General features: G+C 39.7%; 1 protein-coding gene across 4 annotated transcripts in view; it reads right to left on the reverse strand.

Annotated features, from left to right (window-relative positions):
* The window catches only part of XIRP2 (xin actin binding repeat containing 2), a 217077-nt gene that overhangs the window by 28974 nt on the left and 174864 nt on the right, over positions 1-13239 (reverse strand). For 3 of the 4 annotated variants that reach the window (XM_075609166.1, XM_075609169.1, XM_075609170.1), the window contains one exon: positions 11609-11740. The exons of the other annotated variant lie outside the window; for it this stretch is intronic. In XM_075609166.1, the coding sequence (XP_075465281.1) occupies positions 11609-11740 (132 nt within the window). The remainder of the gene's footprint in view (positions 1-11608; positions 11741-13239) is intronic. 4 annotated transcript variants of the gene reach the window in all.

Here is a 13239-nt window from a genome sequence, read left to right on the forward strand (position 1 = left end):
CCCCTCTCTCCCCATTTCCCCCCTCCCACATATTTAGGAACAATTTCTCCCTAAGTCAGAAAACGCATTGCATAGCAGATGCTAATGGTAAAGAACATTTTTCCAGTCTTGCCTTCAAATACTTTCTGGGCAAGAAACCTAGCTATCTGATATTATCACCTCAGATCGGACTCCAAAAGACTGTTTATGGTCTCAAGGTTCAACAAAGAATCCGGCTGCTCCTCTTTTACCATGCACCTCATGACTGGAACAACCGACAGCACCTGAGACTCAAAGCAGCCACCAGTTTAAGTTCTTTCAAGACTTTATCTGTCTCTCATTTTAATCTGGTCTGTAACTGTTACATACACCCATAACACATATTATCTTTAACTGTTCGTGAAATGTCTTTAAATATAATGTATAACCTCTGTTCATTTAATGTAACCCGGGACATACTTGAAAACGAGAGGTAACTCTCAATGTATTACTTCCTGGTAAAACATTTTATAAAAATAAATAAATGAAAACCCTTAAACATTAGGTGTCAGCTGTGAACAAATCGTCATTCTCCCACCTAAAGAACATAGCCAGAATTAAGCACTTGATCTCCTTACCCTCCTCCCCCTTAGAGGATCTTACTACACTTGTCCATGCCTCTGTGTCCTCACGCCTGGAATACTGCAATGCACTCTACCTGGCTCTTCCAGAAAAAGAGCTGCGCCGCCTGCAGTTGGTCCAAAATACTGCGGCCATGTTGTTAACTAACCAGACCCGTTTTTGCCACATGACACCTGTTCTCCATTCTCTGCACTGGCTGCCTGTGTAATGGCAAATTTATTTTGAAATTGGCTTGTTGACATTCAAAGCACTACATAACCAGGGTCCCAGCTATCTGAAAGAGCTTCTAGTTCCTTACACTCCTATGTGCTCACTTCGATCTGCACATGAAAGACTCCTAACAGTTCCCAGAATCTCCTTTACTTCATTTGGGGCCTGAGCTTTTAGCCACGCTGCTCCCACTCTCTGGAACAATCTGCAGCGTACAATTAGAGAGGCTCCCTCTCTGGAAATCTATAAAAACAGACTCAAGATCTACCGGTTTACCCAGGCATTTAATTCATGAACCACAACCTCTCCGACATTTAATATCTACAGCACTGTCCCATTCTGTGTTGTATCTTTCCTTGTGTTTGGTCTCTTTTATAACCTTAAATATTTTCTTCTTTTTTTCTTTTTGTAACTGTAAAGTGCTTTGAGTCGAATTGGGAGAAAAGCGCTATATAAATAAAGTTATTATTATTGTTATAAAAGGCAAAACAAAAGTGGGGAAATACAGATGTAGCCCACTGTATAACACCCTTTGGCTTTTTGAAGTGGGAGAAAATGCCATTGTTTTGAATAAGTCACACATGGGAATGGAGGTAAATCTCTATTTCACCTGCGAGAGTGTGCCAGCATATATAATATTGTAACTTTCTTTGTCTAATCCATCCTATTAACCCCATCTGGCTTGCTATCCAAAATATGTCCCTCTTAGCCCAGATGAAAATATGAGGAAAGTGGAAGATAATATTAATGTTCTGCTGTTATAGTGCAATCAAATACAAAATGTCATAACAGTATTTCTAAAGCTACTTGTGTACTGCATTTTAGCAGAAATATATTGAAACTTGCTTTCCAGTTATGTTCCCATTTGTTCTGCCATTGTAAACTCTCTATTTGTAATAATATAATTGCATCAAAATAAAGAAACACTGCTGCCCTGATGTAGGACTATACTCCTCATGTGCCATTATTACATGAGCTTCCTGTAATACCTACCGCTGAGCGAGTGTTTGGTTTGAGTAGTCATGACCTTGCATGGGGTCAGTCTTGCTTTAGCAAAAGAGGACCCTCAGAACCAGCAACTTGGGATCCCCCTAACTGGGGTCTGAAAAGGTAACAGGAAATAAAGCTGGGTGCTAAGACAAAAAAGATCTGGCCAAGATACACTTGTCATCAAAAAGCAATAGTCAAGCACACCATAAATAAAGAGTTTCAACAGAGGTCTCTGATGAAGCTGCGTGTGTGCACTGAAATTTTGGATGCTAGGATGACTTCTTTAGGTCATTAAAATGACTTGTTTTGCACTCTGTTAAACCTCTTTATTTTTGGCATCTCAGTCTTGCTTTGTAGTATAATTATTTATTTATAAAAATGTTTTACCAGGAAGTAATACAGTACATTGAGAGTTACTCTCATTTTCAAGTATGTCCTGGGCATAGAGTTACGATAACAAATAATACATGGTTACAAATACATAATTACATAAGTGAACAGGGTATACACTATATACAAGACATCGCATGCACAGTTAAAGATAATATATATTATAGGAGTATGTAACAGTTACAGACCAGATTAAAATGTGAGACAGCTTTAGTTTTGAAATAACTTAGACTGGTGGTGGCTGTGAGAGTCTTCGGTAGATTGTTCCAGTTTTGTGGTGCATGGTAAGAGAAGGAGGAGCGGCCGGATACTTTGCTGAACCTTGGGACCATGAACAGTCTTTTGGAGTCAGATCTCAGATGATAAGTGCTGCATGTGGTAGGGGTGAAGAGCTTGTTCAGATACAGTAGAGGGGTAGCTTGCCCAGAAAGTATTTGAAGGCAAGAGAAGAAAGATGAACTTTGCACCTAGACTCAAGTGATGACCAATTTAGTTCCTTGAGCATTTCGCAGTGATGTGTGTTGTAGTTACATTGGAGGACAAAACGGCATATTGAATTGTAGAGGGTATCAAGTTTGCTAAGGTGGGTTTGGTGTGCCAAGCCCTATACAGTACTATGTCCCCATAGTCTATAATTGGCATTAGCATCTGCTGTATGATACGCTTTCTGACCAGCAAACTTAGGGAGGATTTGTTCCTGTAAAGTACACCTATTATGGATTGACTCTACCTATTAGATACAGTTTCTGGGTTAAGGAAGCCAACTGAAAATATCAGGGACACTGTTTAGAGAAATATGAAGTTTGAAAACGCATTGCTTGGGAAAACAGGTGGCAGGGAATTTGTAAGTTAGAGAAGGATAAATAGAAATTAAGGGTTCGATTAACTGAGCTGTACTAATGTATTTTAGGGTCCATTCATTTTTTAAATGTTAGCAAGCACAATATGTCTTTAAGTCCTTGTCAGCAAGGAAATTAAAGCTTCCTGCACAGTTACTGTAAGTAACTAATGCAGCCGTTAAAATATTAGTGTGGACAGCATTAAAAGGATTTTTAAAGGTATAAAGGTTACATCCACTAAAAATGTAATTTTAACGTAGTACCACCAATTGCTGTTTTAATCAGAACATCATTACATTATTTATTTTGAATATAAATAGCCTAAAATATGTGACTGGTAATGAAAATGAGTGTGTTAGTTGAACTTGGACGTCAAAAAACAATAAAGTCAGTATTAATCATTAGAAAGATAAAGCTGTAATGTATAATAAGGTACAAGTAACTCATTTGCTATAAGAGGCAAAAAAACACACTTTACTCTTCATTAGATTGATCCCCTTAGATTAAAAATGAACTACTCTCTGCTAAGTGGACATAAGTTAGGAGAAACTGTTTAATTGTCTGTTAAACTGCCCAAATGGGAACAGTGGAAATTATTCATGTTTTAATATAATGTAAAAAGTGGATAATCTAATTTCTCAAAGTAGGTACTTGCAAATACTGCATTAATCTATTAACCTCAGTGAATGAACTACCGTATGGCAAGTAATGTATAAAAGTACTATCATTGTGGGTTAAGGAAAAATTCTGATATAGCAATAGTATTTCTTTACACACCACAAACATTCAAATAGGTCAGGGTTGAATCTGTGAATATGGGACCAATTCATAGTTGTACTAAAGCTCTTGAGATAAATATTTGTGACCCAGTTTGTGCGCAATGTATGATTATAATTATATCATGGGGACAGCTTATGAAACGGCTCGTTTTGTACAATTGGTGCAATACACAGAACCACATTTACTAGGGCACAAATGCCCATCGATTCCAGGCAATTTCCTGTGATAAATGTTGTGTTCTGTTTTGTACTCACTGTATATCAGAGGTGGCCAACTCCAGTTCTCAAGGGCCACCAACAGGCCAGGTTTTAAGGATATCCCGGCTTCAGCACAGGTGGCTCAATCCGTGGCTCAGCCAATGACTGAGTCACTGATTGAGCCACCTGTGCTGAAGCCGGGATATCCTTAAAACCTGTTGGTGGCCTTGAGGACTGGAGTTGGTCACCCCTGCTACACAGTATATGGTACTGTTTTGAAGTAGGGCGATATTGATAAGCAGCCTAACCAACTTCACCAGAGCATCAGTGCTATACAACTCAGGTACGATAACTAAACAAATCAGTGTTGACAGAGTAATGCGAAGTATGAAAAATATATTTGGTAGCAATAAGTTCAATAAAAGTGCAGATTTTGTCACATCAAGCCATGCACTCTGTAGATGGGAAATCAAAGAGCTTCATAATGTTTCCCTGATAAGATATGGCTAGTAAGTCAGACAAAGATCATTTAGAAAAATCCCCTTGTTGCAAAATTGATGACCGACTTTTTATAGCACCCTTTTACACATCGTATAGTGGCATATGGTTATAAGCTATCCCCTTCAATTATGCTATATTTACAAGAAGTTCTTTCCTGGAAAAGGTTACAATAAATGAGTTACATCTCAGTGTGGGTAGTAAGAGCTTCATTGAAACTAGACAGTAATATATATTTTTTGATTGATCCACTTCTGGGAATAATTGACCCAAGTTTGACTTTGAATATATTATTTTTCTGATTTGATTCTTTATTCACAATTACAAAGTTTCATAAGTATTTTATGTTACTGCCTGTCAGATATTGTGAATTAGCATAAATGCATCTCCTTACTGTGCAATTACAATTTTTCATTCGGTGCAGTATATACATAGCGCTTTATTGCAAGACTATTCACATATTCCAAAATGATTATCTCTTGCAACAATTTACTGAGATGTATGATAATGAAGTAATAAACTACAGAAAGCTCTTTATCCGAAATAACATTTGCTAGCTACATTATGTAGCTTTATGTAGCATCTGGGTTCTTCAGAGTAATATTTGATCTGTATAGTAACTCTGATTAAATTGTATGCATAAGACAGAGCAACTACTTGTGAAGGATTTAGCATTGTACTTAAATATGTTCAAATTGCTTCCAGGTACTTGGTAATGAATTACAACCTCTAAAAAGATGTTTATGGAACACAACAAATGATTTATTCTTTAACTTGAAATAGGACTTCGTTTGCTTTCAAAACTTACAAGAAGTTGCATTTATTTTCACATCAGTGTTAGCACGAAATGGTTAGGAGTTATCTGATGCAAGATGAGAAATCGTATCCTTTCAATGATTTAAAGATTACACCATTTAAACCTACTGCATACTTAATTGTATTAGCGGAGTGCTATAGCATTAATAATATGCTAAAGGTATAGAGGTTTCCATTAAAGGCTAGTCATTAGAATTTAATCAAAATAAATGGAAATGAAAGTGAGATTTTGAAAAAATGTTAATTAGGACTATTTGTTTTATCTAAGAGCTGTGTATAATGAGCAGTAATTAATACAAATTAATTAGTGCTCATGATGCTGCTTTGAGAATTGAAAGTCAATGGTACCTTTGCACAAACATGAACTACTGTAATTGAAATGATTACGTTCATGTAGCTACATTTGTCCCAATGTTAACTGATAATATATACAGTACTATAAGTACTATCACATATGTACAGAATAGGAGAGTACAAAAGTCAACTTGGAGCAGAGCATATGTTCAGGGATTGAGTCTTCTGAAAGATAATCAATTTTTTATCTAACAATGTACAACAGACAAGTTCAAAAAAATAAAGCAAGACAAGAGAAAAAACCCAAAAACAAATAAATAGCAACAGTGGCCTCTATAAACTTCTTCATAGAAACATAAACCTAATACAGGGGTGCGGAAACTGGGGGCGGGGGTGCGGTGCTTACAGAGGCCCCACACTCTTCCCCACAACATTTAAATTAAATGCTGGGGGAGTGCGCGAGGACTCTGTAATTACCCTGTCTCTGGCAGCTTCTGGCGACGCGTCGCCATGGCAATGTGACATCACATGATGGCGGGACGTCAGAAAACGGCTGAGAAAAGGTAAGGGGGAGGGGCGCAAGCAGGGTGGGAGAGCAGCAGGGGGTGCAAACACAAAAGGTTTGTGCACCCCTGACCTAGAATATAGCATCTCATTCAGGATTAACTCCTCCGGTCCAGCGATAACTCCCATTTACTTGAATGCAAGTTTAGACCGGAATGGGTGGTTCAACCTTTCTTAACCTCCCTTAGGGGCCTATTCTCTAAACTTCGATAAGGTCATTGCAACATCGAACATATTCGCATGTTCCTACATCATGGTATGTGTAACATTTGTGTAAAAACGGTATTCACTAAGAAAAATAGTTTGTTTTTTTACCGTTTGATAGAAAAATGCCATACCACACTAGTGAGGAGGGGGAGTACTATTTTTGACTGGTTACAGAAATTCCATTGGGGTCAACCAATGGAACAATCAAAAACCAGCAAAACAATTATAAACAAAAAACAATTACAACTGCACTGTAATGTAAAAATAAAGTGCACTATATTATGATGGTGAGTGAAAAAGAATCCAAGCGGGATAACGAGTAGAAACCCCACCCGTCGGCCACTGGGAGGCGAAATCTGAGATCATCCTAGCGGACTCTGAGTACGTGTACTCTGCCCGGATACGGGAGCGCTCCAGTGCCCGGAACATAGACACAATGTTCATTGAGACCTCCCCTTCTAAACACTGCTTCCTGGTCTTATAAATGGCTAGCTTAACCAATGCCAGGAGCAGGTTTGTGAGTAGATCACTAGACTTATTGTCCCAGGACACTGGGCACCCAAAAATAAAAAAGTGAGGGGAAAAGGGCAACCATAACTGCAGAACAAGGTCCGTTAAGATGGATAAGAGGGTCTGCAGTCAGGCACACCTAAAATAAATATGGTACACGCACTCCCTTCCGCCACAAAAGGGACAGGTGGTAGGTGTGTCCATTAAGTGGGCCAAGTACTCTCCCATACTCAGTGCACCATCGAGGACTCTCCAACTCAGAACCCGGTGGGGCAGAGAACCAACTCTGAATAGAGTTCCCTCCACCGGGGCATCTTGCCCTTATTAGCTGATAGAAACTGCCTCCAGATGGTATCAGGGCAGGTAACAAGGGCGGGATAGTGCACTATGTGGAGTTTAAGAGAGTACAGCCCTTTCCTTGGCATGCCACGGAAACATGACAGGGCATGTTCTCCAACCTGCTGAGGTTGGAGATGAGAGGAGCCTGATGGGGTTTCCATGATTTAGGTCTAACCCAAAGATGCGGAGAGCTGGGGGTGAAATGTGGGCAGGGCTCTCCAGACTGCAATACCCCCTCGAGGAAGGTGCATGAGTCAGGGGAAATGTCATCTTTACACTCCTGGATCAGACGGCAAGGGACGCGGGCAGTAGGCAAACCCATACGGTGCACAAGAACCTCTGCGTCTACCCAGTCCCATTGCTCGTAGTCCAGGAGATCCCCGACTCTGGTCATTCATGCCAGGATTAGTCGGCGGTGGATATAGGGTGACTCGAATATCCAACCCCCCACTGCCAGATTAAACAGCAACTGCTTTGCGAGGAAATCAACCCACACCACCACCTTTCCTTGTTGTAGAGCCCTTGCTCCGGGCTCTTAGTAGATCCCTCTAGTTTTCTGGCAGCACCGAGAGGTGTCTACCTAACCCCTCGGGCTTGATTATAAACAGTTGCCAGTCATACCCCATATCGCACAGTTGGCAAAATAAACTGGTCGCCAGCTGGCACCACTGCGGAGACAGCTCTGTGAATATATAGCTCTGCTGGTATTGGAGGTGGAAAGTATGTATCTGGGATAGGACACACACAACTCCCTTTCTGCCCTCTCCCTGAATGAGGCTCACAACACACGCAGAGACCCAATGCGTCCCCATCCAGAGAAAGTCCAGCAACTTCCTCTGGATCATGCTGATGAATTCAGGGGGTGGACCCATGGCTATTAGCCGGTGACTATAAGGGATCTGTTCGATACCTAAAATGGCTGCCATGAAGTAACCTTATCCTCACTGAAGCAATCGGAACCATCTCACTTCCTGGCAATTCCTGCCATCACCTCCTGACAGGAAGCAAGCCTCTCTCTGGCTCTCATTGCCAGCAGCTACCTCTGGCCTTTAAATAGCAGGCAGTTGCACTTGGACTTTGCTCATGCAGTGTACTCCATACTCCCTGCCCAAGTCCTGTTCTCTGAGTCCTGTACCCTTTGTCCTGTTCCCTGAGTCCTGTTCCTGAGTCTTCCCCTTGCCTGTGCCTTCCTTTTCCCCAGAGCTGGACTATCCCTGCATCCCAGGCCTCAGATCCCAGGCCTCAGATCTCAGGCCATGGTCGGTGTACCACTCCCTACCTGTGCCCTGCGGGTCCGTATCCTGTCCTGCAGTCCGCAGTATTACAGTGACACAGCTGACTGGCCAACCAAGAGCTGGTTGATCACCAGAGTCCTTTCCCTGAGGGTAAGCATTTTCGACAGATACACCCATGACCCCAGACGAGCGATAATCCATTCTTCAAGATCACTGACATTTTCTGAAGCCGGGTTCTTTGTAGCAGACAGGTAGACTCCCAGATACTAGAGATATTACAAAATGTGGGGGGCAAGGAGTCTACCTGTAAGGGACATACCAAAAGGCAGGAACACTTGGACCAGTTGATCCAAGCAGAAGAGACCACTGTGTAGACCTCTTGTCACGCTTCTGCCCGCTCCAAATCAAGTAGATCCTAGGCCACAAGGAGACTACCTGCACGTCGGGCTACCACAGCACCAGGCCTATGTGCCTCTTCTTCAGTTGTCAAAGGAAGGGCTAGATGGCCAGTGCATACAGTTTCCCGGTGAGACGGCATCCTTGATGTACTCCCCGACCAAATGCCAAAGGTGCTGTCAGGGATCAATTAATCTTCACCAAACACTCTGCAGGGGTGTATAGCATCTTGAGAAGGACCACAAATTGTGGGCCAAAGTCCAGCGCCTGCAGGATCTGTATGAGGTATCGGTGATCCACCCTGTCAAACGTCTTCTCCTAACACAAAATGTGAGTTTCAGTCTTTTTTTTAGCTACTGCATGGCTTGTTAGATCAAGAGTGACAACGTTAATTAAAAATCCATTTACAAGCGACTTTGACATGTCATCACAGCTTTGTGAATAGCTACACATGCAAAATCGCTTGTAAAGTGCACTTAAGCAGCGTTAAGTCACTTATTGAAGTTTAGTGAATAGGACCCTTAGTCTTCTATCCATTTCCAAACTGAGGGCTCTAAAATAAAACCTTCCAATTAAATTGGACTGCGTTGTCATTTCAACTGCATACCAATAGGAAGCATTTTTCCAGCTGCTAACAAGACTGCAAGCCAACATTTTGAGGAGATGCGTTCTTTTCCCCACAGTTAGTACAGGTTAGGGGCTACGGCTGATAACCTCAGTCACATTCTTCTAAATTGTTCTAGCCTAGCCCTAATTGTGCTACCTTTCTGTCATTTATCAAAAGTAGCCAACTAAATTGACTACATATATTCCAGTTTTTCTTTATTGTAAGTAAGACAATTTAGTGCCCTTTGAGGAGTGGTTCTTTATTTAAACCATTTTTATCTAAACCACAACTTTATCTTTTAAAAATACCAAATAATCTAATGGCCCTATTGGCAAGAGAAGAAGCCGTAACACAGACAGCATACAAACTGTTTTCTAAAACCACATAAAAATATATTGAAATGCTTGTTATATTTATTGCAACTCTGATAATGCATTTGTAATAGCTCACCCTGGAACTGGGTAAGATACTTGTGATTTAGATTTTGTGGTTTTTATTTGAAAACATCAATTTTAAACAAGCATTTAATTACAGTATGATAAAAAAGCAGCATGTTTAAATTGTGGTGGTATTATTCCAGTAAATTTGGCAATTTAATAATAGTTGGTTGGACTGTGCATTCTGGAATTTTAGGCGTTGAGAGCTGGAAAGACTGCCCCAATCTGAATTTCTTGGGGTGTCACACATTGGAAAATAGCTTCATGCATCTATAGGATTAGTAGTCTCATTGCCATCATTAGAGTCTCATGTTTTCTATTAAAATCTCATATTTTTCATCCAGAACGACCAAAGCTCACTTATTGATCCATAACACTTATGGAATGGGACTTTATTTTCCTAGTGAATAGGTACCGCTACAGTACATCAAACATATGAAAACATAATATAATAAAGAATTAAAGGGACATAACTATTGGATTTCTGTAGTGTTTTGGATTCAATCTTTGAAGGTTCGAGGCGTAAGCAGGTAGGCTTTATAGCTTACAGTAGATCATGTCCTAATAATAACTGATAGAGCTATCTGTTGCCAGGGGAGGATTCTTTCTGTCCGTGGATGTCGTATTTTTTTTATGTAGCTTAAATAAATAGTTTTTTTGATCTCCTTTTTGGCTGGTGAGTTATATTTGTCATGGAGCGGCTGGGCTTCTGATCTCTTTTTCTACTTGAACGTATTAATGGGTACATAAGATCTCATGAAGGGCCAAGCCTTGATCATTAGCAGTAAGTAAAGATGGGCAAATCCGTTTCCCGTTTTTTTTGCATTCCACACCCCCCCCAATCCGTTTTGCGGTATAAAATCCGTGGACAGATTTGGACGGTTTTAAACCGTCATTGGATGCAATCCGTTGATGGATTTGTAGAATCCAATCCGCGTATTCAGCAACCCGTTGGCGAATTCTTAAGAATCCGCCAACGTATTGCTGAATCCGAGAGTTGGATTCTGCAAATCCGTCAGCGGAGTGTATTGGTAATAATAATAAAAAAAATCCACAAAACGTGAATTGCACTGAGATTGATCCACTGAAATCCACGGACCAAAGGTACCGGCCAATTCGCTGCGGATCCAAATTCGCCAACAAAATGTGCCCATCTATAGCAGTAAGTGGTTAGCCAAAGAAAAAGGAAAGTTATCAGTAAACCAATGCACATCATATTTAAGTAGTGATGTGCAAATTGTTGGGAAATCATTTTTTATTTTTTACTTCTTTGGAAAATGTGTTGATTTTTGCATTCACAAAAAGATTACTTTTTTGGATTAAAGTTTCGCGCTTTAAAAAAAACTTTGGAGATAATGATGAAATCTAGCAAATTTTCATTACTTTTCCCACTAGTTTTAGTAAAAACAATAACTTCACAAAACCAACGTGACCTGCATTTGGGTCATGTGACCTTCATGAAAATTGTTCTGCCAAACTTAACTGTTTTTTTTTTTTTTTTAGCTGAAAAACAGAATTTTTTGGCAAGTTTGTAAACTTCTGCGAACACTCTCTTTGTCAGTAAAGTACTGCGTGGGTTTGATTATGATTAACATCTAGTAATGCAACAATAAGTTGTCTTAAACTCTTGCTTTTAGCCATAAATGTGACATTTTCATGAGGACATGTGAGCTTTAACTACCTTGTATGATAGGCTTACCTTTACAGATTTGTGCTGATACTGATACTGAGTAACTGCACTATGCGAAGTGGCAATGTCTGATTTTTCAAAATGTTTCTTCATTGTAGCCAAACCACCGGGCACTGTGCAGGTTTCAGACTGTTCAAGGGCCTAAAAGAATAGAATGTGTGTTATGTTTTTCCCGTGCTGTAGCATCAAAATGAGAAGAATTGATCCTTTGGCACGAGTTACATAATTTAGTAACCTGGATACTGTTTAATAAACTTCAACTCAGCATAAATGTAAATATATTTAAAATGAAAGTTGCATGTTCTAATACTCCATGTTTAGCTTAGTCTGCTTTCTCCTGCTTATTTGATAATGTATCAAACTCTGCAGTGTGCAGCATTCACAAATAAACCTAAAACATTCTGTATATTTTCACCTAGCTTAATGGCAAAACCATGTGATTATTTATAGGAAAGACAACCTGCTGGGAGGGAGGAAATAGACGGCATGACTGACAGCACTAACAGATTAGTTTTGACAGCTCATATGCATTCACTATCACTGTGTCATGCTGACAAGTCATCTACATTTCTTCATAGCATTTTGATTCAATTTGGTTTGCTTCTCCAAGAAAGCAGTATGTTCATAAAAAAAAACACCCAGAGAACTAAGAAATGAACAGAAACCCTGTACCTACTGAATCCCCTCACACTGCTCCTGAAAAACATATTGATGTGCGGGTCTCTAAGAAAAAAGAATCCACATATGTGTAGTGTAACTGCGTTTTACATTTACAATTGTCACAACTGTATTTTATAGGCAGACCATTGTTTTTAGGGTGATGTTTACTTGTGGCATAAAGGAGCAATTCATGCAATAGCCTACAATATATATATATATTTTTTAAATAAATCAGTTCTGTAGTATTAGATAATACATGCTACAAAATTAAATTCAACTCTTAAAGCTATTTTTAATGAGTATTAATATACTAAGCATACTTTGATTTCTATAGCAGGGTTTAGCACCCTTCCCCAGCAGTGCAAGATCTTTGCAACACTTTCCTGTTTGTGATAATTTGTTTCCAATATTCCCAGCAGTTTGAGCTGCAAACTGTAACAATAGATAATGTTACCTTAGTAATATAAGACTACATTTTAGCTGGTGAATTACACTGACTGAAGGATTGATTAAAACTGAAAGGCTGCAATTTATTGAACCCCTTGAAGCGGGGAAGTGTCGCTTGGACTGCCTCTTTAAAATTGCATGCTAAATAGTTATCCTGTGTTGCATTTACCGTTCAGGAATTACATAATTTAATTGTTGTAGGTATTGCACTACAGCATAATAACAGCTATGGCTGCATAGCAAATTATACTGGACACCTAACAAGCTCCTATTGAACCCCCAAAATGACCACAACATATATATAAGCATATGAGTGTCACAGAGGAGTGCTACTGAGCATGGCAATATATATTTTAAAACCAGAGACAGAACATAAAACACAGACAAAGCTCAGTTTTTAGCACATCCAGTGAGACTCATACACGGTACAGTGCCTAAATATATATGTATAAATATCTAATAAGTAAAATGGTCTTTTAGTTTGACATTTTTGGCCAAAATTGTTGTAAGCCCCTGAGCCAACGCCAAGGCAG

The sequence above is a fragment of the Ascaphus truei genome, chromosome 7 (assembly GCF_040206685.1).
Source record: "Ascaphus truei isolate aAscTru1 chromosome 7, aAscTru1.hap1, whole genome shotgun sequence".
In the NCBI taxonomy this organism is placed as follows: domain Eukaryota; kingdom Metazoa; phylum Chordata; class Amphibia; order Anura; family Ascaphidae; genus Ascaphus; species Ascaphus truei.